Below are 26,846 nucleotides of genomic sequence, written 5' to 3'. Positions count from 1 at the left end.
GCTTTCTTAGAGCCACGGACACCCCAAAGATCAGTAAAATTACCACATAAAGAAGTTCTCGGTCATTAGAGATATTCAAGAATAAGCACGAATACCAGTTAACAACTGTGATGTTGTAATGTTGATTGTTTTATGTGTAGGGGGAGAGAGGTAGATATTTGGTGACCTTTCCCATCCTTTTCAGCCCCGTGATTTTGTGATGTTATGACTGGTATCCCATCTTGACCAAAGAAATATCTGACACTAAAAAAGTTTCCCTTGTCTTTGGGAGAAGAGAATATTTTCTAATGTGACTATTGCTAATAATAAAAGAGTTAGTATTCACTGATTAACTACAACATGCTTAGTGCATTCATAAGTAACAGATAGGTATTTTATGGATGAGGAAATTAATCCTTAGATGGGCATGCAATATTCCCAAAGGTGATTTGAAAGACCTTTTTTATCTTTTAATATTGAGGTCTGCAAATTTTTTCTGTAAAGGGTCATATAGTAAATATTTTAGGCTTTATGTGGCATAAAGTCTCTGTCTAAACTACTCAACTGTATTGGTGTAGCATCAAAAGCAGCCTTAGACCAAGTAAATGAAAAGGCATTGTTGTACTTAAAAAAAAAGTGTGCATGTGTGTGTGTGTGTGTGTGTATCAGTCATGGGGCTGGATTTGGTCCACAGGCCTTAGTTTGGCAACCTCTGCTCTAAAGCCATGCTACTTCTCATTTGAGAATAGGAAAATACAAACAAGGCAAGAAATGGCCTTCATGTGGCCATACTTACTCCATTGGCTTTGCTGAGTGCCTGGAAATAGATGCTGTAGCTTTTCAGAGGGGAAAGAGGAGGGTTCCAGTATCCATTGTATGTCTTGTTGTCACCCACTGTAAATGGCTGGGTAACAGGGAGGTTGGCAGGCTTCAATTCAGCAGCAAAGTAGTGTAGAGAATCAAGGCTGGAGGCATTCCTATAGCTCACAGGCACCGAAAAGCACTCAATGATATCAGCTGCCCTCCGTGATTTTTGAAGTCGCTCCTCCTTGACAACCAGCTGATAAACACTGAACAGGAAAGAGAAGCAGATGAGCAATGATCTGGAGGGATGCACTTGTTATTTATTACCATTTCTGTCTACAAGTGAACCTCCCTCCTGAGTTTTAGAATTATAAACCCACTGCTGTGTAGAAATAGATCTCCATTTAGATGTCCCAAGGCCAGCTCACACTGGATATATCCAAAATGTAACTTGGTCCCAACCCCTACAAAACTGCCTCTTCCTCCTTCTACCTTTCTTTCCTTAGTGAAGGGTAGCATTGACCATCAAGTGACCAGATATTGAGTCTGGGGCTCATTTTCAATTCCTACCTCCTTAGATCTCACTCTGCCCCTATAAACAAAAAGCCCAGTTGACATCAGCAATCTGCATCTGCCCCACCTCTTTTTCTTCCTTCATTGATAATGCTTAGGTTGGGCACTTCCCTACCTCTTCCCGGATTCAACTGGTCTCTTTACCTCTAACTTACCTGATAAACTAGTCAACTCATTGATCTTCCTAAACATATAAACACAGTCTCTCTTCAAACTCTTTCATAAGCTGTTATCCTAATGATATAATCTGAACTCCTCATCCTGGCACTGGGGACACTTGTGCCTGGCTTCCAGTCTGTCTTTCGGAAACTCTTAGTTTGGACCCCTCATTCCAGTGGATCCAGACAAACATCCTTGGGATTTCACTCCATCAGTTCATGCTTCCTCCACATGCAATGTCTTCTATCCACTTCTGTCTGGGGAAGACTTTCCCTAAAGGCTGAGTCTATCTTTCATCTCCTCAATGAAGCCTGTCTAGACCCTCTCACTCTGAATGAGTTTCCCCCCACCTTAGTTCCCCTACAACTCACTAATGGATATCTTCTTGGGATTGTAAGAATATGAGCACAGGACTGTTTCTCTGGTTAGACTGTTACCTTTTTGGACAGTGGGAGTTGTGGCTTAGTTATTTCTGCATCATTTACCCCAACCCCACATTGCCCACTAGGTTGCCTGATACCCATAAAGTCATCACTGAATGCTTGTTCAAGTAAACCAAATTAAATTAAAATTGAAAGTAGGCATGAAACTAAATGTGACTGGATACAGAATCCCTAATCAAAATAAACAGTGAATACTCTGAGCTCCTGTCTAGTGATCGTGTACCATTCCCTTCAACTTGGAAGGAAGTAAGAAGGTACCAGTCTGTGAAGAGAGATGACTGAGCCTTGAACACCAGCTGTAGGCCAAATATGTAGGCTCCTTTTATAAAAGTTATCCTAAACGTTGGTGGATCTGGATGGCATTTTATCATCTCTTTGAATGTCCACAGTTTGTATCTCTCTGTAAATACTTTTCTTTTAGAAGATCTTTCTTGCAGAGCTCTCTGGACTCATGACCTAAGACAAAAGATCAATTGCCCAAAGAGTGCCTCCAGGAAATTTTTGTGAATTAAAGGTGACTTCAGCAGTCACCCAAACCAATCTTCTAAAGATGGCATAGTGAGATAGCACATGGTTTATGAAAATGGAGCATGGTGAGCGCTACCATCCTTTAATCAAGCCGTCCATCTAAATACACTTGGTTAAGAAACATAACTTGGACAAAGACAGAGGCAGAGGACTATTTCACTAAAATAAAAGGGTATAGAGGGACTAACCCAAGGAAACATGATACAATATGGCAGGGCTTCTCCTGAATCTCCTTGAGCATGAGGATCGTCAACAATGCAGATGGAAAAAAAATACACCATGTGAATGTTTGCCACACTTGGAAGAGAGTGATACCTTGAGTGGAGGAGAGCAATAGCTCAGTGAGCATGTGTACTCTCTGATGGGCACAACTGGATGAGAACTCAGCAGCCCAGAGTGCAGGTGAGTGTCATGTGAGTGGATACGGCCACTTCTCTGGGAGGGCAGACTACATCTGAGTGTGAATAATGTCCAAATGAGCATCTGTAGGACCTGGGTGTCTAAAAACCGAGAGAACACATATACTCTTTGAATGAGTGTGACATTCAGATGAATGTGGGTGGACACCTAAATGTGTGTGACATGCGAGTGCGTCTAACATCCCAAAGTATATGTGTGTGTGACATCTATATGTGTTCATAAAACTGAAGTCTGGGGTGCCTGGGTGGCTCAGTCAGTTAAGCCTCCGAATCTTGATTTCGGCTCAGGTCATGATCTCTCAGTTTGTGAGTTCGAGCCCCACATCTGCACTGACAGTGCAGAGCCTGCTTGGGATTCTCTGTCTCCTTCTCTCTCTGACCCTCTCTTGCTTGTGCTCCCCTCTCTCAAAATAGATAAATAAATAAATAAATAACACTAAAAGTATGTATTTAAAAAATTGAAGCCAATAAATGCCTAAATTAAATCATGACTTCAGGGCACATTCCCTCCTCAACTCTGGGGTCCTTCTCAACAGTATAACCACTATGTTTATCAAGACAGCCAAGCTCAAAACAGTCTCTGAAAGACATCACCAAGACCCAAGACCCAAACCTAGAGGAGGGGTGTCTCTAAGAGTTTTCAGGACCTCCATTGCTTTACATATAACAGCAGTCTCAAGTAAAACTCTGAATCTTGCTAGAGTGCTCAGGACTGCTTGTTGAGGGTCTGACTCATGCAACTCTAATCTATGAGGAAAAGGGCAAAAGGCAATGAAGAGTGAAGGAGCAACAGTCTCTTGGGTCCATGTGTGGAGGCTTGCAGTAGGATCTAAAAGACTGAACTGGGCTTGGAGGCACTCAGCCTATCCAGCCTGCATGCTCTCCTGACTGGGTTGGAAGGCACTAACAGGCCCCATCTCTAGGAATGGGGTTTGCAAAGACCTGTGAGTCCTTGCTTTCCTCTGATGTCCAATCTATCCCTTACTATTCTTGGGTTAATCCTGTCCACATGAGAAGACCTCTGTCCTTGTTTCTAAGTTGAAAACTCTTGTGCCACCCCTGAGTCCTTTTGTTACCCTCTCCCTCTAAATTGAGAATCCAAAGCCTTGGAACTTCACTGGGGCCGGATCCCACTCCCGGACTCGCTTTCTGTTGTCCTTGGCCCTACTATGATGGGATGGATCACGCAGAGCCGCCAGGCTGGCCTGAGTACTGCACATGACTGGCATGAGATTCTGTGGTCATGGACAGCTAAGCAGTGGGTCTTCACTGGGCTCTAACACGTGAATGCTGCCAAAGGCTACAGAGGGAGGCAAGACATGTCTCCAGGGGCCAGCCCAGGATCCCGCCATGCCATCAATCTCACTACTGAGGACTCACTTGTCAATTCAACCAAACTCAGCAGCCAGATTACAGGTGAAGACACTGAGGCTGGCAGGCTGAGTGCCCTGTGTCAAACTGTGGCAAAAGCAAAAAGCTAGACTTTCATTCACAGTTCAGTATCCTTTTCTTTCTCCATCTCCCTTCTTTTTCCATAAGCCAACAACATGTGACAAAGGACCTTCAGAATAGTTTTTACTTGGCAGACTGAACTCCTTAGCTCTATCGGCTTCTTCTGAAATCATAAAGCCTGGCAAAGGATATCTGGGGAGGGGCGGGGTGGTGGTGGTTAAACCGTGTTGTCAACATACAGTTCACATACAATTGGGATTAATGTGCCTGAGTGCAGCCAGCAACACCCTCAGGCCTACTGTGCCTGCAGCTTCTCCATTCAGAGGCAAATGTGCAACCATGCCAGGAAGCCATAAACCATTTGGTAGTAAAAATCTTTTTTCCAGTGGACCCAGCCCCTCTTAAAGATCAGGGGACTCTGATTAAGGAGGAGAATGGCACGTGTAAGCTGTGTGAGTGTCCTTTCCTTGATATGCACACTTTAGGAAGCAGGGGTGGGGTGGGGGGACCAGACAGTTTCTTTTTGTTTCTTGCGATAACTTCATTCTCATTGTCCTTCTCTTAGGAACATAATTATCTAAGCTCTTTATGGCTTGTTGGTAATGATAAAATCATATCTAAATGAGAAGAACTCCTCCAAAGTCGTATCTCTAGTGCAAAAGAAGTGATTAAAACATATTCCGGAGCAGTTGTAAACAGAAAGGATTTTTTTTTAGTAGAAAAATCCTGATAGTATTAGAGAAGAATAACAAGATGCTCACCTCACCACATACAGCATTCACCCCCACATTTCCCCATCCTGTGACATCTCCTCTATTTCTTCCAGTGAGAAGATGGACATTTGAGGTCCCAAGACCTCAGCTCATAGAGGACAGGTGCTTCAGAAACCTTGAAGAGTAAGAGGTGCGGGAATTCCTCTGCAGGTATTAGAGGAGGACCCTGCCACTGGGGCCTCATGGCCCCTCTGATTCTTGAGTTGACAGTCTGGGTGATAACTCATGCTCCTCTATGAAGGACCAGGGGCCTATCAGAGCCATCCATCAATCACTAACACATCCTATGGCCCCCTTTTTATATCTGGGGAAGAGATCTCCAGCAAGGTGCTATTACCCATTCAGAATACTTAAGTCAGGTGACAGACAGGATGCTGTAGTTCACAGGTGAAGACTGCCCAGAATCAGAAAAGGGGACATTTAACACCCATGTTCTCCCATAAATAGGCTTCATAAATTTATATGATCAGTTCATACTGACACTGCCAATTCAAATCCATTAACACAAGACTCTTCCTCACCTTCCCCATCGTGAATTTGTTTCCTACAGTGAAAACCCTGGTTTTTAATATCACTATTTTTTACTCGTTTACTCTTTCACACAATACACACAAAAGCATTTCAGAATGAACTCATCAACACCAAAACCAGCCTCAAGACTTAAAAAGTAAAATTCAAGGTTTCTCTACTGCCCTGTTCCAGCTCCTTCCCGAACAATTCAGTCTTAAAGCCATTAGGCAGGGCAGAGCAAGGCAGGCAAACTTATGTGATGGGGAAAGCCGTGGTGGCCCTGTGTGGGGAGCAGAAACAACTTAGTGTCCCCGAGGCCATTCAGGTGATCTACAAGATCAAAAATATTTCAGAATACCATTAAGATATTATTTGCCTTTTGCACTTTTGGTGTCTCACAAGTGTACTGTGGAGTTCTTTTTTTTTATGTTTAAAATACATTTTTTTTTAATATATGAAATTTATTGTCAAATTGGTTTCCATACAATACCCAGTGCTCATCCCAACAGGTGCCCTCTTCAATACCCATCACCCACCCTCCCCTCCCTCCCACCCCCCATCAGCCCTCAGTTTGTTCTCAGTTTTTTTTTTTATTTTATTTTCAACGTTTTTATTTATTTTTGGGACAGAGAGAGACAGAGCATTAATGGGGGAGGGGCAGAGAGAGAGGGAGACACAGAATCGGAAACAGGCTCCAGGCTCCGAGCCATCAGCCCAGACCCTGACGCGGGGCTCGAACTCACGGACCGTGAGATCGTGACCTGGCTGAAGTCGGACGCTTAACCGACTGCGCCACCCAGGCGCCCCTGTTCTCAGTTTTTAAGAGTCTCTTATGCTTTGGTTCTCTCCCACTCTAACCTCTTTTTTTTTTTCCTTCCCCTTCCCCATGGGTTCCTGTTAAGTTTCTCAGGATCCACATAAGAGTGAACACATATGGTATCTGTCTTTCTCTCTATGGCTTATTTCACTTAGCATAACACTCTCCAGTTCCATCCTACTGTGGAGTTCTTAAAAAGCCACAGGACTTCAAAAACACATGAAGTTGGTAGTGTAGGTATCTCTTCGAGGTACTTATTTCATTTCCTTTGGATATATAACCAAAAGTGAGAATGCTGGATCATAGGTTAGCTGTATTTTTATTTTTATTTTTTTGAGAAACCTTCATACTGTTTTCCATAATGGCAGCATCAGTTTACATTTCTACCAACAGCGTACAAAATCCTCGTTTATTCATACCTTGCCAACACAGTATCTTTTGTGTTTCTGATAACAGTTGCTTTAATAGGTATGAAGTGATATCTCATTGTGGTTTTGATTTGCATTTCCCTGATGACTAGTGATGCTGAATACCTTTTCAGGTACCTATTGGCCAAATGAATACCTTTTTTTTAGAAACTGTCTATCCATGTCCTTTTTTCCACTCTTAGATTATTTCATTTTATTTTTTTTTTGCTGGTGAGTTATAGGATTTCCCTATGTATTTTGAATATTAGTCCCTTATCAGGTATGTGTTTTACAAATGTTATTTCCCATTTTGCAGTCTGCCTTTTCATTTTGTTGATTGCTTCTTTTGCAGTGAAAAGCTTTTTAGTTTGGGATGGAACTACTTGTTTATTTTTGCTTTTGTTGCTTGTGTTTTTGATGTCATTTCCATTAAATCATTGCCAACACCAAATTCAAGTAACTTTTCCCATTTTCGTGTAGGAGTTTATGTTTCAGGTCTTACATTAAGTCTTTAATCCATTTCAAGTTAATTTTTGTGAGTGATGCAAGACAGGAGTCCAGGTTCACTCACTTACACGTGAATAGTCAGTTTTCCCAATACCATTTATTAAAAAGATGATCTTTTCCCCATTGAGTATCCTTGGCTTCCTTGTCAAACATTAGTTTGAAATATATGCATATACATATATATCCGTATATGCATGGACTTATTTCTGGGCTCTCAATTCTGTTCCATCGGTTAATGTGTCTGTTTTTGTATCACTGCCATACTGTTTTGATTACTATAACTTTGTAATATAGTTTTAAAACAGGACGTGTGATGTTTCCAACTTTGTTCTTCTTTTTCAGTATTTCTTTGGCTATTTGAAACCTTTTGTGGTTCCATGTAAATTTTAGAATTGTTTTTTTCTATTTCTGTAAAAATGCCATTGGAATCTTGGTAAGGATTACAATGAATCTAGATGGCTTTGGGTAGTATGGACATTTTAACAATATTCATTCTTCTGATCCATAAACACAGGATATCTTTGTATTTAGTTGCATCTTCTTCAGTTTTTTTCATTAGTACCTTACAGTTTTCAGTGTACTGGTCTTTCATCTTGTTATTTAAATGTATTCCTAAGTATTTTATTCTTTTGACACTATTGTAAATGGGGATGTATTCTTTATTTCTCAGATAATTGTTAGCGTACAGAAATGCAACAATTTTTATATGTTGTTTTTTGTAGCTTTATCAAATTATCCTTTAACTTTTATTATAAAGCTATTATATTGCATAATATATATATAAAGTTATTGTTATATCAGTCATATATTACATACGATATTACACCTTATGTATGAGATCATGCCTTCTGCAAACAGATAATTTTGCTTCTTCCTTTCCAATTTGGATACCTTTTATTTCTTTTTATTGTCTGACTGCTCTGCCTAGAACTTCCAGTACTATGTTGAATGGGAGGTGTGAGAGTGGGCACCTTTGTTTTATTCCTGATTTTAGAAGAAAACCTTTTAATTTTTCACCACTGAATATGCTAGCTGTGGGCTTGTCATATTATTACGTTGAGGTATGTTCCTTCTATAGCCAGTTCACTGACATTTTTTAAAATCATGAATGGTTACTGCATTTTGTCCAATGCTTTTTCTGTATCTACTGAGATAAGCATATGATTTTCCCTATTCCTTCTATTAATGTGATGGATGCATCACATTTATTGATTTGTGTATGTTGAACCATCCTTGCACCCCAGAAATGAATTCTACTTGACCAACCATAATCCTTTTAATGAATTCAGTCAGCTAATATTTTGTTGAGACTGTCACTGATTTTTCCGGTGAGGGCAGATAACAGTCATCTCAGAGTCAGAAGTATGCTGCTGAAGATCAGGGGTTCCCAACTCTGGCTGTACATTTTAATTGTCCAGCAGACTTTTAAAAAAATGCTATTCCTTGGCCCCACCCTGGACCAACCTAATCAGAATCTCTAGGGGTAATCTTTAGGGGATCTCCAGATGATCCTAATGTGCGACTATGAAACCACAAACCTAGGTGAGTCTAATATTTATACCTTTGTCTTAGCAGGGACATCCCCCTCAAACATTCTTACTTTGTTTAAAATCATTACTTTGGGGGCACCTGAGTGGCTCAGTTGGTTAAGCGTCCAACTTCAGCTCAGGTCATGATCTCACGGTCTGTGAGTTCGAGCCCCGCATAGGGCTCTGTGCTGACAGCTCGGAGCCTGGAGCCTGCTTCTGCTTCTGTGTCTCCTTCTCTCTCTGCCCCTTCCCCACTTATGCTCTGTCTCTATCAAAAATAAGTACATGTAGAAAAAAATTTTTTTAATAAAAAAAATACATAAAAACAAAATCATTACTTTGGGTCATTCCAATCTACCTCAGCATTCCTTCATAATTATCAGTTTTTTTGAGTCACTGTCAATTACATCTGTTGATTTATTTCTTTGATAGCTTTCATCACGAGTAAAATAGGTCTTGTCTGATTATTCTGCCTGCTCCCTAATAGTCCGTGAATTTCATGAGGTCTGAGACCTCTTGCCTGGTTTGTTGTCTGAGATCTTATTGCCTGGTTTGCTGCTGCACCCCCAGCTTCTAATACCCTGCTAAACACATAACAGCTGTTCACTAAGTACTTATTAAATAAACGAAATTGGCAAAATTTAGAAAATGAATTTTAGATGCATGTTCATGTCAGTTCTTACTACATGCTTCAATGCTATTCTAGATGCTGTTCCATCTCCCCAAGATGCCTTTTTCCTTTTTCTGCATCTTGAGGATTCTTCATCCAATCTAGACCTGTATCAGATGTTACTCTTTCTGAAGAGACTTCTCTCTCTTGCAATCCAGAGCTAGTTTCTCCTTCCTCTGTTCCCATAGCTCTCTGTCCGTATTTCTACCATAGCTCCCATTGCAATGATTACCTCACCCAATAGAAAATGTTTAATGAGCACTTACTACCTACTAGACATCATGCTTACGCCCATTCAACACATTATTTAATTTGACCTTCATAATAACTCTTAAGAGACAGATACTATTACCTTATTGTGACAGAATAAGAGAAATAGAGCACAGAGAGGCTCAGAAACTTAAAGCCACACTGCTATTTGAACACTGAGGTTAATATTTGAATGCAGACAGTCTGACTCCTGAGCCCTTAGTCTTATCCATAAGGCTAAACATCTTTTTAGCACACCCTAAGTTGAACCATCATCTATAATTTACCCCACCAAATAATGTACTTCTTAAAAAAATTTGATCTTAAAGCTAACTCAGTTGTTTTAAACATAGTTTTAATATTATATACAAAAGGCTCCCCAGTAGCAAATATCTTTATTCCAGGAGGTCTAGTGACTTAGGAAACTTGTCAACTAAGAAGCTCTTAGTATTGGCACAATGAAAATAGTTAAAGGCATAAGGTCTTAACTCAAACATACTAATACTTACATGGTCTGCTAATACCTTTTCTTCCAAAGGACATTTGACTGAGTGGTCTATAGGAACATGTAGGTGTTGGGTGTTCATGGCCCTGACAATAATCTACAGGAACACTGTAAATGCACTCCTCACTGAGGTTAACTTTGTTCTCTCTTATGCATTCTCTGTACTTCCTTAGGTTAATGCAATTTCATTAAATAACTAAAGAAGGTGCTTAGTTTCTCTATTTTCCTAGATTACCAGAGGGCCTTCTGATGGCCAGAATGACTATGGGGAAAGGTCCCAGACAGCAGCAACTGGCATCAGGGTTGATGCATATATAGACAGTAAAGCCCTTAGTCATCAAAAAAAGTTTATCATTAGTAAATAAAACAAGGGCTGTATAATACACCTTTAGTGGATTTCTAATAACTTTGATTAAAGTATTAGCATGTATAAACCTGGTTTCTAGTGCAATACACATCCGTGTGACCTTGGGCAAGTAATTTAATCTCACAAGAGAGAACAGTTATTACATTTCTTAGTCATTCTTTCTGGTTCTGTGTCCACCAGCCAGCCTCTGTGTGCTCTGTTGCTAATGAGGGCACTGCGGACCTCTTCAGAGTTGTTCTGAAACTATTGGCACTTCCTCTCATGGTAAAGAGGGCTAGAAAATTTAAGTCCTGCTCTTCCCCAACCTTCACCTATATTTGGCCTTAGACTAGCATCTCCAGTGACTGTCTTGAACAGTAGTGAAAAAATCCTGTTCCTTTGCCTCAAGGGGCACTTATTCAAGGTGAAATTCACTCGCCAGAGCCCCCCACAGAACACACCCATGTTTGGCTTCTTAACCTTCTCTTTCCAGCTTCCCCTTCTCTTGAACTAGTTTTTACTGGGAGCATCCCCTCAATAAATCACTTGCCTCCAAATCCTTGGCCTATGAGTCAGTTTCTGAGAGAACCCAACCTAAAATAACCTCTATATGCCTCAACTTCCTCACATTTAAAATTGTGGTGTGGGCCTTCTTGAAATCGTGTTGTGAGGAGCTCAGCACAAAGATCTCTCTCCAAAGAGCAATGAATAAACTGAACAATACTGTCCACACTAATGATTTCAGGAGTGGGTGGAGAAAACTCACAATTGCAAACATGTATATGCAACATCTATAATAGAAAAGAAAAAAAAGTCTCAAATTAATAATCTACGTTTCCATTTTAAGGCAGTAGAATAATGAAAGCAAATTAAACTCCAAACAGAAAGAAGAATAAAGATTAAAGTACAAATCAATGTGATAGACAACATAAAAGTAAGAGTGAAAAATCAATGAAGCAAAAGTTGATTTTTTGAAAAGATCAACACAATTGGCAACTATATCTCCACTGGCCAAAAGGCAAAGAGATAACATAAATTACCAAAATCAAGAATGAAAAAGGAAACACCACTACGGACTCTACAGAAAATTTAAAAATTATAAATTAAAAATTATAAATTTAAAAATTAAAAAAACCTTTATGCCAAAAAAACTTAGACAGTTTAGATGAAATGGGCAAATTCCTACAAATACATAATTTATCAAAACTGAGTCATGAAAAAAAAGAAGATTTCAATGTACTCATAAGAAGTAATTGAATTAGTAATTAAAATTCTTCCCTCAAAAAAGCCCAGCCCATACAGCTTCACTGGTGAAGTCTACCAAATATTTAAGGAATAAATAATTCTGATTTTTCATAAACTTGCCCAGAAAATAGCAGAGGAGGTAATGCACCCTGACTCATTCTATGAAACCCTGATATCAAAACCAGAGAAATACATTATAATAAAATAAAACTAGAGCCTAAGCATTCATGAATATAGGCCCCAAAATATTTAACCAAATAATAGCCAACTAAATCTACCAACATATAAAAAAGATGATACATCATAACTGATTTATCCCAGGAATGCAAGGTTGATTTACTATCCAAAAATCAATTTATGCAATCTAGCATCTATTGAGAATAAATGGAAGAAATCACATGATAATTCCAACAGATTCAGAAAAAAAAGTGACAAAGTCAAATGCATATTTATGATAAAAAGTACTGATAAGCTAGAAATAGAGAGAAGCTTTCTAAATTTTATAAGGTCATCTATGAAACATGTTAAAGTTAACACTCAAGAGCAAAAGACAATGCTTTCCCTCTAAAAGCAGGAACAAGACAAAGATGTCTACTCATCACTGTACTATAGAGTCTAGGCAGTGAAATAAAACATTGTGCTAGAGATTCTAGCCAGTGAGCCTAGTTAATTAATTAAAGGCATTGGAGGGAAAGAAGTGAAACCTTTCATTTGCAGATGACATGATCCTACACAAAGAAAATCGTAAGAAATACACATAGACACAGAAACTGACACAGACACACACAGATACCCAACTATAATAAACAATTTCAACAAGATCACAGGACACAAAACTAATACATAAAAATCAACTGTATATTTATCATTAGTAAAAGACAATCTAAAAGTGAAATTAAGAGAAAATTCCATTCACAATAGTAACAAAAATAATAGTTATAAATAAGTCTGAACAAAAGAAGTGAAATACTTGTACATTAAATAGTACAAAACACCAATGAAAAAATTGAAGACCTAAATAAATGCAGAGACATAGTCAAGTGCATGTATTGGAACAGTCAATACTGTTAATATGGCAATTCTATGCAATCTCTATCAGAATCCCAGGAGACTTTCTACCAAAATTAATAAGCAGATACTAAAATATATACGGAAATGCAAATATCCATAATAGAACAATTTTACAAAATAAGAATAAAGGAGGATTTAAAGTTCCTGATTAACAATATGAAAATCAACACAGTGTGGTGCTGGCATAGGATAGACTTACAGATCAAGGGAGGAGAAATGAGGGTACAGAAATAACCCCCCACATTTGTGATCAATTGATTCTTGAGAATCCAAGAAAATGTGATGGTCAAAGAATAATCTTTTCAGCAAGTGATGCTAGGCCACCTGAATAGTCACATGCAAAAATATAAATTTAAATTCATACTATATACAAGAACTAACAGAAAATAGATCATAGTCCTAACTGTTAGAGCTAAAAGTATAGAACTTCTAGGAAAAAACACAGGAGATCTTCATGATGTTGGATTAGGAAAAGAGTGTAAAATACAACATCAAAAATATCCATTAATGGGGGAAAAATTATACACACACACGTGTAATATATAATACATATAATGACATCCAGCTCATATACATTAAATTTATATATGTTGAATATATACTATGTAATATATAGTATATATATTATATATATTCATATTGGACTTCAGAAGACACTATTAAGCAAATGACAAGACAAGCTACATGTTGAGAGAAAATATTTGAAAAATCATATGTATGGTAAGACTTCTCTGCAACATACATAAGGACCCATTACAACTTAATAACAAGAGGACAAACAACTCAATTAAAAATTGGCAAAATATTTGACTAGACATTTCACTAAAGATGAAATATAAGTGCCTAATAAGCTCATGAAAAGATGGTCAATCTCATTAGTCATTAGGCAAATGTGAATTAAAACCAGAATGAGAAACTACCCACCCACCAACCCACCCACCCACAAGAATGCCTATCACTAAACAGACAACAGCAAGTGTTGCCACAGGCATGAGAAAACCGGAACTGGCATACACTGCTGTTGGAAAGGTTAAAAAAAAATGGGGCAGCTACTTTGGAAAACAGTTTGGAAGTTCCTTAAAAAGGTAAATATAGGGGTGCCTGGGAGGCTCAGTCAGTTGAGCGTTCAACTCGATTTTGGCTAAGGTCATGATTTCATGGATCATGAAATTGAGCCTTAAAGTGGCTCCACGCTGACAGCATGAGGCCTGCTTGGGATTCTCTCTCTCACCCCCTCCTACACTCGTGCGCACCTATGTGTGTTCTCTCTCTCAAAATAAATAAAATTTTAAAAAAGGTAAATGTAAAACTACTATTCACCTAGCCAAAAAAATGAAAACATGTGTATACAAAAACTTGTATACAAATGCTAATAGCAGTATTATTCATAATTGGCAAAATATTAAAACAATCTAAATGTCTATCAACTGGTGAACAAATAAACAATATGTGGTATATCCATATAATAAAATATAATTCAGCAATAAAAGAAACAAATGACTGATATGTTCTACAATAGGCATTAAGCTCAAAAACACTGTATTAAATGAGAGAAGCCAGATGGAAAAGACTATTCATTGTATGATTCCATTCATCTGAAATGTCAAGAAAAGGCAAATTTATAGAGATAGAAATCAGATTAGTGATTGCCTGGGATTGGAGGTGGGAACAAGAATCAACTCCACTTGGGCACAGGGTATTTTATGGTGTGATGAAATGTTCTAAAATGGGATTGTGGTGATGGTTGCACAACCCTATAAATTTACTGAAAATCACTGAATTGTACACTTAAAATGGGTGGATTTTATGGTATGTAAATTATACCTCAATAAAGCTGTTAAAGAAACGAGGGAAATGGACTGAATAATCTTGGATGTTCTTCCTCCTCTCAAAAGTCTGTGCTTTAGCATTCAACTATGCACACATTTTAATACAAAAATGCTATGATAAACCTTTGGCATTATTGTACAAGTCGGGCTAAGAAACAAATGCGAGCTTTATAATCCCCGATAGAATCTAGCTTTGCAATTACATTCCCCACATTAAAGGTCACTCAGAACTAAGAAGCTGAAATTTACAATGATATGTCTTAGTTAGCCAACCTTTAATCCAAGGCTCTGGGAATTCCTGGTTTCCTTCTTCCCCTCACTGTTTGCCTTGCACAATAGCCCTTAGAGAAGGCAAGAAAATGGGATGAGGTAGACATTCACAGTTTGGCATGTGCACGTGTTATCTTCGCGTGGCTTCTGACTAGCTGTGTGACCTACTGCCCCCTCTGTCTTCCATGTACTTATTCATTTATTCATCTGATATTAATCAAGTGACTACAGTGCAGCAGGTGCAAATTTGAAAATAACATGCTCCCTGGTTGATGGGGACCCGAGATGCGGAGACAGATATTAACTGTTCAGCATAATTCAGGGAGGTAAGGGCACAACGAGGAGCTCCAACAGGGAAGGATTCTGAGGAGAGAGGCACATGCAGGATAGTGTGGGAACAAAATGAGATAATGTGTCTAGAGAGTGCTTTCCATAGAGTAGAGTGCTCTATACAAGTTGGCTGGAGCCAACACAATTGCTGCATGCATCATTATTACAGTGTTATCAATTAGACAACAAAAGTTTGCCTTGTTTTCCATTTGGACCCTTCTGTGATTGAACTGCATTTTGTAAATTTAGCGAAAGTGGATGCTGAGTAGAAATTTAGAGATATAAATATATTGTGTAAAGGGGCCATAACAATTCAACTGAAGGGTTCCAATTAAGTTTTACTTATCAGATGAAAGCAAAAGAAACCTTATGAGGAAAAACCAGACAACCATCAGATGATGGCTAGGGCCATACCCTCTTCTCCAACATACCCTCTTCTCCAACATTTCAAAGAAGCATAACTAGCTTTCACAGAGCATGCACTTACTTCCATTGAGATAGATTTTAAATCAAAATGCAGAAGATCTGGCGATGGCCCTTACATCCTTTCTTTTAGTCATGGGTCCTCTCTTGTTCATAATACCATACATAAGAACTACCATGGTTCTAATTTTAATAAATATCCAGAATCTGACCACTTCTAGGACCTCCACAGCTGATTGGATTAGTACAATAGCCTCTCAGCTGATCTCCCACCTTTCACTCTTGCTCCCTACAATCTATTCACACAACAGTGGCCAGAGTGACCCTTTAAAAACATGACTCAGGTTATGACACTCCTGTACTAAAAGCCTTCCTACTTAGAGTAAAAGGCAACAACTTTGCAACGTCTACAAGGCCCTCTCATACAAACTCTCGGATGTCATCTCTTCTAATGCTTCTCTAGTTATGTGGCCTTTTGGCTGCTCCTTGAAAACCCTAAGCATGCTCCTATCTCAAGGCCTTTGCATTTGATACTTTCTATGCCTGGAATGCTTTTTCCTCAGATATACGCAACCCTTGGAAGGCTTGCTTCTTCATCTCTGCCAGTGAAGTCTTACCTGACCACTTTATTTAAAATACAACCGCTCAGGGGCACCTGGGTGGCTCAGTCAGTTGAGCATCTGACTTCGACTCAGGTCATGATCTCGCAGTCTGAGTTCGAGCCCCACGTCAGGCTCTGTGCTGACAGCTCAGAGCCTGGAGCCTGCTTCGGATTCTGTGTCTCCCTCTCTCGCTGCCCCTCCCCCGCTCATGCTCTGTCTCTCTCAGTCTCTCAAAAATAAATAAACATTAAAAAATAAATAAAAAATAAAATACAACCCCAATCCTAACAAACCCTGTTACATTCTTCTGCCTAAAATTTTTTCTTCATGTCATTTATCATCATCATGCACACCGTGTGCATCTGTGCATGCATGCTTGTGCATGCACACCCATGCACCTGAAAGGTGAAGTCATTTTAAGGGAGGACTATAAGCAGTGAAAATGTCAACCTTCTTTCCAGGAAAAAGCAACTGGATAGATACAAGGCCAGTTAGCTGGTATTTGGATAGATGACCTTGATTTGGTAACCTTTTCTAAAGCAGCACTGAACTAAAACGCAAGGTAGGGGTTTCAGTGCTGGCTTTACCACTCCCCCGCTCTGTCTGACATGCTGAGTAAGTCACTTTGCCTCTAGAACTTGCATCTAAAATGGGATAAGTCTGGCCAATGCAGTAAGACACAAAACAGACAAGATATACATTTTAGAGAGGAAAGCAATTTATCATCATTTGTAGATAATATGATGGTGACCTAATATATCGAAGAGAATCAACTGAAAGGCTCCTGAAATTAATGAAAGAATTCAGTAAAGTGGTTTGATAGAAGATAGAGATAAATAAACTGCACAGCATGAAAACCAAGCTACAAGATGCAATAAAAAGTCCTTTTAGAATAGAGTCCTTTAAAAACAACTAAGGATCACACAACAAATAAGAAATGTACAGGACTGACATGGCAAGGAAAAATAAAGCTCTCTATTGAGTGAAATAAAAGAGTATCTCCAGCCCCTAGCATAGGGCTGAGCAGAGCTGGTGTTAAATAATTGTGCAGAACTGAAGACAAATAAAGGGACAGAAATGCTCAAGTCCTGGATGAAAGCATCACACACTGTAAAGATGTCAGTTCTGGCCCAACTGAGGCTTTTCCTTTGGGAAAAAGCAAACTGTATAAAACATGAGGCTAGTTAGGTGATCCCTGGGAGCCATGAAGACGTGCATGACCCTAATTTGAAAATTCTAATAATTTCAATGGGAGGTTTTTTTTTTTTGGTTTGTTTAAAATAAGAATTATAGTTAAGAACTTTTTTTAAATGAATGAATGAATGAATGAATAAATAAATGTGCAAAATCACTACTGGATATTAAAGCATATAATGAAGTTAAAACAATTAAATCATGGGTACTGGAGTATGATTAAAAGAAAATGGGGGGCGCCTGGGTGGCGCAGTCGGTTAAGCGTCCGACTTCAGCCAGGTCACGATCTCGCGGTCCGTGAGTTCGAGCCCCGCGTCGGGCTCTGGGCTGATGGCTCGGAGCCTGGAGCCTGTTTCCGATTCTGTGTCTCCCTCTCTCTCTGCCCCTCCCCCGTTCATGCTCTGTCTCTCTCTGTCCCAAAAATAAATAAAACGTTGAAAAAAAATTAAAAAAAAATAAAAGAAAATGGGATAAATTTGTGTGTGTGTGTGTGTGTGTGTGTGTGTGTGTGTGTGTGTGGTATGAATTTTACATACAGAAACAGAAGCCACACAAATCAATGGGAAAGAGAAAATTTTATCGATAAATAGTGCTGGGGAAAATTACATAATTATGAGGAAAAAAAAAACCACCAAATTTAAGGCATCACCCTATATGACAAACCACAGTACGCTCCACTGGCTCAAAAGAGAATTTATTTATTAAAAATTTTCAGGATGCCCTGGCAATCAAATGCAATGTAACGGGTTCATGACTGGATTTTAAGAAGCCTTAAAGGATAGTTAATTAATTGATACAACTGGGGAAACTGGAATATGAGCTACATATCAGATGCTACTATTGTATCAATTCTAAATTTCCTGAATGTGCTAACTGTATTGTGGCTGTAGAGAAGATTGACCTTTTTCTTAGGAAATACCCACCAGCCATTTGAAAGGTAAAAACAAATACGACAAAATGTTTACAACTGGTGGGTCAGGGGGGTGGGGAAGAATATATGGATGTTTACTGTTCTATCCTTGCAACATCCTGTAAGTTTGAAATTGACAAAAAACCCCAGATATTGAGTGGAAAAAATCTTTTTAAGAATTAACAATGGAGCTCACAAAAGTTAAAAGAAACAAGATGTAGCTATTGTAAATTTGAAATGTCGGATTATAAGAATAAAAAATAAAACAAAAAATCAGAAAAACTAGTCCCAGAAATTATGACAGAGATGGAAACAATATTTAACTTTTTTTTTTAATTTGAGAGAATGAGAGAGAGAGAGAGAGAGAGAGAGAGAGAGAGAGAGAGAGAAAATCCCAAGCAAGCTGCACGTCCAGCATGGAGCCCAACGAGGGATTTGATCCCACAATCCTGGGATCATGACCTGAGCTGAAATCAAGAGTTGGATGCCCAAACGACTGAGCCACCCAGGTGCCCCAAGGAAACAATATTTTAATATTTGAGATCATATTTGATATGCAGGATAAAAATAAGGGTACACACAAAAACCAATAACACCTCTGTATACAGAGGTATACACCATATTCTCTCTGTATAATGAGATAGAACTGGAAATTACTAAACCAAAATTCTAAGCAAATAAAAACTTCCAGCTGGGGAAAATAAGAACTTTCCTAAATAACTCTAATATCAAGTAGGAAATCAAAACCACAATTTCACACTCCTTAGAAACTATTATGCTGAGAACAATGATGTCTAATGCTTATGGGATAGGACCAAACCTGTTTTCAGAATCTGAAAAGCCTTTGTTATTAAACAAAAAAGAATGACAATAAATTAATTAAGCATTCCATAAAAAGAAAATTAGAATAAACAACACTGGAGCCAGATGGCTTTTCCAATGATTTTTTTTTCAATCTTTCAACAACTGATAATTCCCATGCTATCTAAACAATTACATAAGACAGAAACAGAGGGAAAGCATCTCAAATTGTTGCAAATTATTCCTCTAGAACACTATTAAACTGGTTCCCTATAAACAGGTCATTTAGCTCAGGTACACAAGATAGATTTAGTAATAGAAAAGTGATCATATGAATAGACACCAAAAAGACAAGATAAAATTTACCATCCATTTCTCATTTAAAAAGAGTCACCAATATAAGTGGAAAAATACAGGTAATTTTTCTTATCATGTTTTAAAAATATCTATTTTAAACCTACCACTAACATCACACATAGAGGTAATTTCCTGTAAGGCTAGTCTTTGAGGTTGGGGGTAACGCAAAAAGGTCAACCATCACTATTTGGCAACATTCCCCAGAAAGCTCTACCGAATGCAACAAAGTATAAAACCAAAAGAAAAGCTATCATAACTGGAAAGGGGGACTTAAAATTGTCATTATTCATAGGTGATGTGATTATTAGACTGGTAAACCGAGATAATAAAATTTAATTAAAGAAACTCACAAGACGTTTCAGCAAATGGAATGGATAAAACACACACACACACAGTCACACACGGTTTCCCTAAAGACCAGTGAAACCAGTTAGCAAACGTAATGGGAGAAAGACAGCATAAAATACCATAAACAGGGGCAGCTGGGTGGCTCGGTTGGTTAAGCCACCAACTTTGGCTCAGGACATGATCTCGCGGTTTGTGGGTTTGAGCCCCATGTCGGGCTCTGTGCTGACAGCTCGGAGCCTGGAGCCTGCTTCACTTTCTGCGTCTCCCTCTCTCTCTGCCTCACCCATGTTCGCTCTCTCTCTCTCTCAAAAAAAATTACCACAAACAATATTAGCAAGAAACAATTTTAACAAAATAGCTGTGGATGTCATCTACACGAAGGAATCTACTTAATTTTCCTGAGCAAGAGTAAAGCCTCAAATGGATAGGTTTGCCCTCTTTCAGGGTACAAAGTCTCATGATAATGTAACCATTTCAGATTAAGTAAGAGTCTTAATACAATTTAGGTCAATTCCACTGGGGACTATTTAGGCAACATGATAAAAAGATTTTAAAATGTATAGGGAAATGTAAGTGGGTGAAAACAGCGAAGGACAGTTGGAACAACAAGAATCATTAGGAAGACTAGATCCTAAAATAGTTGGGGAAGCTATAATTAAAATGGGTGGTATATGCACAGTGCTCGAAAGAGGCAGTTCTAACAGAACAGTGAAGGCAAACCAAGAACATAGTGGGATGTGCGCGTGCCCGCAACACACACACACACACACACACACACACACACACACACACACACACACAAAGCGTGCACACACACAGGCAAGATCACAAGTCAGCAGTACCACAGGGAATATTCAGTCAATACTGTGGAGGAAATCTGCTAACTACTAGGAAAGATAAAAGAATAAGTACCCAGTAAATATCATCAAAATGGTAACTGCTATTATGGTATGTGGCAAAAAGAGGATCCAACATTGTAAGGGAGTATCGCAATTAGGAACAAACTAAGTTTTTAATTTGATAAAGAAAAATGAAAAAAAAAACCCACCCAAAATGTTATTATTTTATGATGGATAAGAGATTGCTTTCTCCTTTTCATTTTTCTGTAATTTCTATATAAGCAAATATAATTTTTGTGATGAATCTAAATTAAACTTTATTCAAAATAAGGGTATATAAACGACCTCAGTGTTGTGATGAAAATCAAAATTAGGAACGTGAAAATACTCTAAAAATGATTATTTAATGTAACACGTTACAACTGGCTATAGTATATTTTTATTTTTTATTGTTGTTTTATAATCTTTATTTTTGAGAGAGAGAGAGAGAGAGAGAGAGAGAGAGAGAGAGAGAAGGAGGTATAGAGAGAGAGGGAGACATAGAATCCAAAGCAGGCTCCAGGCTCCAAGCTGTCAGCACAGAGCCCAAAGTGGGACTCGAACCCATGAACTGCAAGATCATGACCTAGGCCGAAGTCAGATGCTCAAATGACTGAGCCATCAGGCACCCCTGTAGTTTCATATTTTTAATTGATGGATGGATTTCTGTACTTGGGTGACATGGTATAATCCACGCCCAATACACCTCTAGCTTGATGAGTAATGTTGACTCTTGAATATATAGTCAATATACTCCACCCCTAAGGTACTTCGGGAGTGTTATCTTCCCAGCTCATGTTGAAAAGTCTCATTTCAGTCAATCAAGGATCCAGTAATGGATGAAGGAAAGTTTACTCCATTTACAATGGCCACTGACCTACAGCTCTGTTAGCTAATGACAATAGCTCATTTAAAAAATAACTTTAAAACAGTTTATGTCAACATAAGTAATAAAGAGTGCTTACAGCAACCAGTGCCAATCGACAAGGAGAAGCAGCATGCCATAGGGCTTTGCCACAGGGCGTTGAACCAGCAGTATCCTTATCATCTAGGAAGGTTCTGAAAATACAGAATCTTGGGCCCCATCCTCTAGCTACTGAGTCAGAAACTGTTTTTAAAAGATTGCAGGTAATTCATCTACACTTTAAACTCTGAAAAGCAAGAAAGAGAAATAGAACACTCCAGGGAACGAGAAATCTTCCTGTTTTGTTTTGTTTCTTTAACAAACATTTGGAAGCATTTTATGTCCCCCAGTGGAAAGCCAGCCTGTTTACCTCCCCCCAGGCTTCCTAGCATTGTCATCTTCTTCAGATGTCCTAGGAAGCAACCCCTTTACCCTCCTGCCAAGTTCTCAGCTGAAATGTCATTGTTCTTTCTAGAGTCCCTTTATGTTGTAAGAGGAACAAAATAAATAAATAAAGTTGAACAAGGCTAGCTTAAATAGGGATTCAGGCTCCAAACTTCATGATTCAAACCCATAGTGATGCTTCTGTAGAAGAAGATGTTACAGTGGCTGTTTTTAAGAGTAATCGATAGGGTGCCTTGGATGTCTCTACCTCCAACAAAGACATTTGCTTAAGGAAAGTGACACGTGAAAATACTCTGTGCACTTTTTTTATAAGACTATCTGAAATCAATTATCCTCAAAAAAGCCCTTCCAAGCTCTAAAAAGGTAGATGGAATGATTATTAATTAACCACTAAATTAATCATAATAATGGGCATATTAGTGCCAGATAGAGCAAATAAAAGCTATGGAAGAATTATTACACTAATGAAAACACTTTTCCCATGGGGAAATGTAACCCCACAGTGAACTTATTTGCAGGAGTGCAGTAAGCTGGAAATCACCTAAGTGTAGAGAACTGTAGGTGCCAGCTCTCCATCCAACAATAGAATTGCCTGTGAATTCCAGACCCCACTACAATCTCCGGATGTGGGGCTTGGAAATATGAACTTTGAACAAGCCTGCTGAAGTATTCTCATATATACCAAATTTCAGAGACCCTCCTGCAGAAACCTTGCCCTGATTTTGTGATGTAAATCAAAGAGATCCATGGGTATAGTATAATCACTTAATCTAGCAGCTTTCAACCAAGATCCTTTCTGTGATTCTGCAACATCAAAATTATTTTAATAGTATACTAAGACTCTATTTGCCTTTTCTCAGTGTGTTGATACTTGCACTGAGTACAAATGCGATGGTGGGCACAAAGTGCTTTATGTCTTGGCACAAAGCAAAGCAATGATACCCAACTGTTCTTGTCACTGAATTCTCCACTCACTATAAAAAAAAAAAGGCCAGTTTTACTTAAGAATGTCCTTGATGAAGGGCACCAGGATGGCTCAGTCGGTTAAACATCCAACTTCGGCTCAGGTCATGATCTCATGGTTCATGTGTTCGAGCCCCACATCAGGCTCTGTGCTGACAGCGCAGAGCCTGGAGCCTGCTTCAGATTCTGTGTCTCCTTCTCTCTCTGCCCCTCCCTACTCATGCTGTCTCTCTCTCTCTCAAAAATAAATAAACATTAAGAAAAATGAAATAAAAGAATGTCCTTGATGAAGCAGTAAAAAGTGTTAATTCCAACCCGTGAATACATGTCTTTTTAACATTCATGTGACCCAAGAGGAAGCTTTTTATCAATCATTTCTCCTGCTTACTGAAGTTCTTTTTTAAATCTTTATGTTTTTCTTTATTTTTGAGGGAAACAGAGAGACACAGAAACAGAGTGTGAGTGGGGGAGGGGCAGGAGAGAGGGAGACACACAATCTGAAGCAGGCTCCAGGCTCTGAGCTGTCAGCACAAAGCCCCATGTGGGGAATCAAACTCACAACCCGCAAGATCATGACCTGAGCCGAAGTCAGATGCTTAACTGACTGAGCCACCAGGGCGCCCTTCTACTGCTTATTGAAGTTCTACAGTTTCTTAAGGAAAAGTATTTCTGTGATCGAGTTGCATGCTAACATAGGCATATTTTAAATGAAGCACCATTTTTTTCTTAAAAGAGGGACTAACAAATTATGGTTATTCACATTTGGATATTTGGCATACATTTTCTCCAAAATAAATGAAATTTATCTGTCACTTAAGGAAAACTGACAGTATTTGTTCATAATTGAGTTTTCATGTGAAAGTTAGAATTTGGAAAACTTGGGAGGAGCCAAGATGGCAGAACAGCATGGAAGTTTTTTGTGTGTTTTGCATCCAGGAAATACAGCCAGACCAACATTAAACCATCCTACACACCTAGAAAAGTGATTGGAGGATTAACACAACAATCTGCACAACCTGAACCACAGAATTCAGCAAGTAAGCGGCAGAGAGAGGTGAACTTGGGGAGCGAGAAGCCGCGGAGGATAGGCAACTGCTTTTGTGGGTGGAGAGACGACCGACACTGGGGGTGGGGGAGAATATGGGAAAAGCACCCCTCCCCAAAAGCAGCTGGAGAGAAAGTGGAAAATTGGAAAGAGCCGCGGGGACTAAACTAAAAAAGGGAGAAAGGAGAAAGGAGTTTAAATTCCATTAAGACTATAAACAAGGGGAGCACAAAGGCTGCAACTCCGCAGCTCCATACCTGGCAGTGTTCTGGTGGGAAAAGTGAATCCCCAGCAGCAGAGTGGGGTCCGGGAGGCTCTCGGGCCACACGGGGAAAAGCGGTTCCACTGCTGGAAGGACATGTGGTAGAGACTGTTGAAGCCACCTGGTCCCAGCAGACCCCAGAGAACGGCCACATTCGCTGGTGCTGGAAAAGGTCGTTAAGTGTGAAGCCTGGTGCCAGATGTGGCTTGTGATTTCCCATAATCCCTGAAATGCTGCTGCTACACTGTCTCGTGAACTTTTTCTGGGGCGGGCTGGCACCTGGCCGCAGTCTCGGGGCACCGGCAGCAGCAGGGTCCAGCAAGCGTTTCTGGGTGCAGCCGACATTTGGCCATTGCTGGGTGAGACCCTCCTGCAGAGGGGCAGAACGGGTCAAAGCCACAGTCCTTCAGAACTAAGGGGCCGGGAAAAACAGCCACATCTGAGACAAAACTCAGGAGACAGGTACTGCCTGGGGCCTGGTCACGGAGAGTGAAAAAGCAGGGAGTGGACAGAAGCTGAAGACAGAGGTTGGGTGCGGGATTGCTGATCCAGGAGAACAGACTGGGCAGCTGGGTGGCACCATTTTCACCGCTCCCACACATGCGCATATGCACCTACGAGCACCTCAACATATCCACCCCAGTAGGCTAGCAGCGCCATCTAGTGGAGAACGGAGCCATTGCACTAAGCCCCTCCAAACTGGGCCAACCTCGCTCTTCAGGAACACAAGTCTCACCACCGGCTTAGTTTATGGACTAAAAAGTGCTACATAGACTCACTTCTAGGGGAAAACAAAGCAATTTCAGTCCTACTTCAATCTGTTAGCAGGTCCATCTATTCAATATCCTTCTTTTTTTTTCTTTTTCTCTTTTACACTTCTTTTGAATAAAGAGAAAAAAATCATTTTTATTTTCAATTTTTATTAAAAATATTTTTCTTTAAATTTTATTACTGTATTTTTTACTTTTGTGTAAATTTTTTCAAATTCTATTTTATTTCCATCACTTTATTTTAGTCTACCTCAGTGTATTCACCTTTTCAAATTTTCAAACAATTTCCTTTTTATTTTTTCTGTATTTTTTTCTTTTTCGTTTCTTTTCCTTTTCTTGAATGCAGAAAGAGAAAAACTTCATTTTTACTTTCAATTTCTATTAAAATATTTTTAATTTTTTACTATACTTTTGCTTTTATGTAAATTTTTTCAAATTCTATTTTACTTCCATCATTTTATTTTAGTCTACTACAGTGTACTCACTTTTTCAAATTTTCAAACAATTTCATTTTTTTTCTTTTTAAATATTTTTTCTTTTTCATTTCTTTTCTTTTTTCTTGAATATAGAAAAAGAAAAAAATTCATATTTATTTTTAATTTTTATTAAAAATACTTTTCTTTAATTTTTTCTACTATATTCTTTACTTTTGTGTACATTTTTTCAAATTCTATTTTACCCCCATCATCTCATTTTAGTCTACCTCAGTGTATTCATTTTTTTTAATTCTCAAATGATTTCCTTTTTTTTCCTTCCACCCCCCTTTTTTTCTCTAATCTGTCAAACTACTTTCAACACCCAGACCAAAACACACCTAGGATCTAGCATCATCTATTCGATTTGTGTGTGAGTGTTTTTAATTTTTAATTTTAATATTTTTTTAATTTTAATTTTTTTAATTTCAATTTTTCTACCTCATTACTTCCTTTTCTCCCTTCAAAAATGACAAAATGAAGGAATTCACCCCAAAAGAAAGAGCACAAAGAAACAACAGCCAGGGATTTAACTAACACAGATACAGGCAAGATGTCTGAACCAGAATTCAGAATCACGATAATAAGAATACTAGCTGGAGTCGAAAATAGATTGGAATCCCTTTCTGCAGAGATAAAAGAAGTAAAAAACAGCCAGAATGAAATTAAAAATGTTATAACTGAGCTGCAATCACGGATGGATGCAGTGGCAGCAAGGATGGATGAGGCAGAACAGAGAATTAGCAATATAGAGGACAAACTTATAGAGAATAATGAAGCAGAAAAAAAGAGGGAGATTAAGGCAAAAGAGCACGATTTAAGAATTAGAGAAATCAGTGACTCATTAAAAAGGAACAACATCAGAATCACAGGGGTCCCAGAAGAGGAAGAGAGAGAAATAGGGGTAGAAGGGTTATGTGAACAAATCATAGTGGAAAACGTTACTAACCTGGGGAAAGACACAGACACCAAAATCCAGGAAGCACAGAGGACCCCCATTAGATTCAACAAAAACAGATCATCAACAAGGCACATCATAGTCAAATTCACAAAATACTCAGGCAAGGAGAGAATCATGAAATCAGCAAGGGAAAAA

General features: G+C 38.8%; 1 protein-coding gene across 1 annotated transcript in view; it reads right to left on the bottom strand.

Annotated features, from left to right (window-relative positions):
* The window catches only part of PTPRT (protein tyrosine phosphatase receptor type T), a 795,219-nt gene that overhangs the window by 236,319 nt on the left and 532,054 nt on the right, over positions 1–26,846 (bottom strand). Inside the window, exon 13 of the mRNA XM_047852741.1 lies at positions 776–1,049. Within this exon, the coding sequence (XP_047708697.1) occupies positions 776–1,049 (274 nt within the window). The remainder of the gene's footprint in view (positions 1–775; positions 1,050–26,846) is intronic.

This window comes from Prionailurus viverrinus, chromosome A3 (genome assembly GCF_022837055.1).
Source record: "Prionailurus viverrinus isolate Anna chromosome A3, UM_Priviv_1.0, whole genome shotgun sequence".
Taxonomy (NCBI): Eukaryota; Metazoa; Chordata; class Mammalia; order Carnivora; family Felidae; genus Prionailurus; species Prionailurus viverrinus.
The sequence above is the reverse complement of the archived record's forward strand: the minus strand, read 5'-3'. Positions and strand labels throughout refer to the sequence as shown.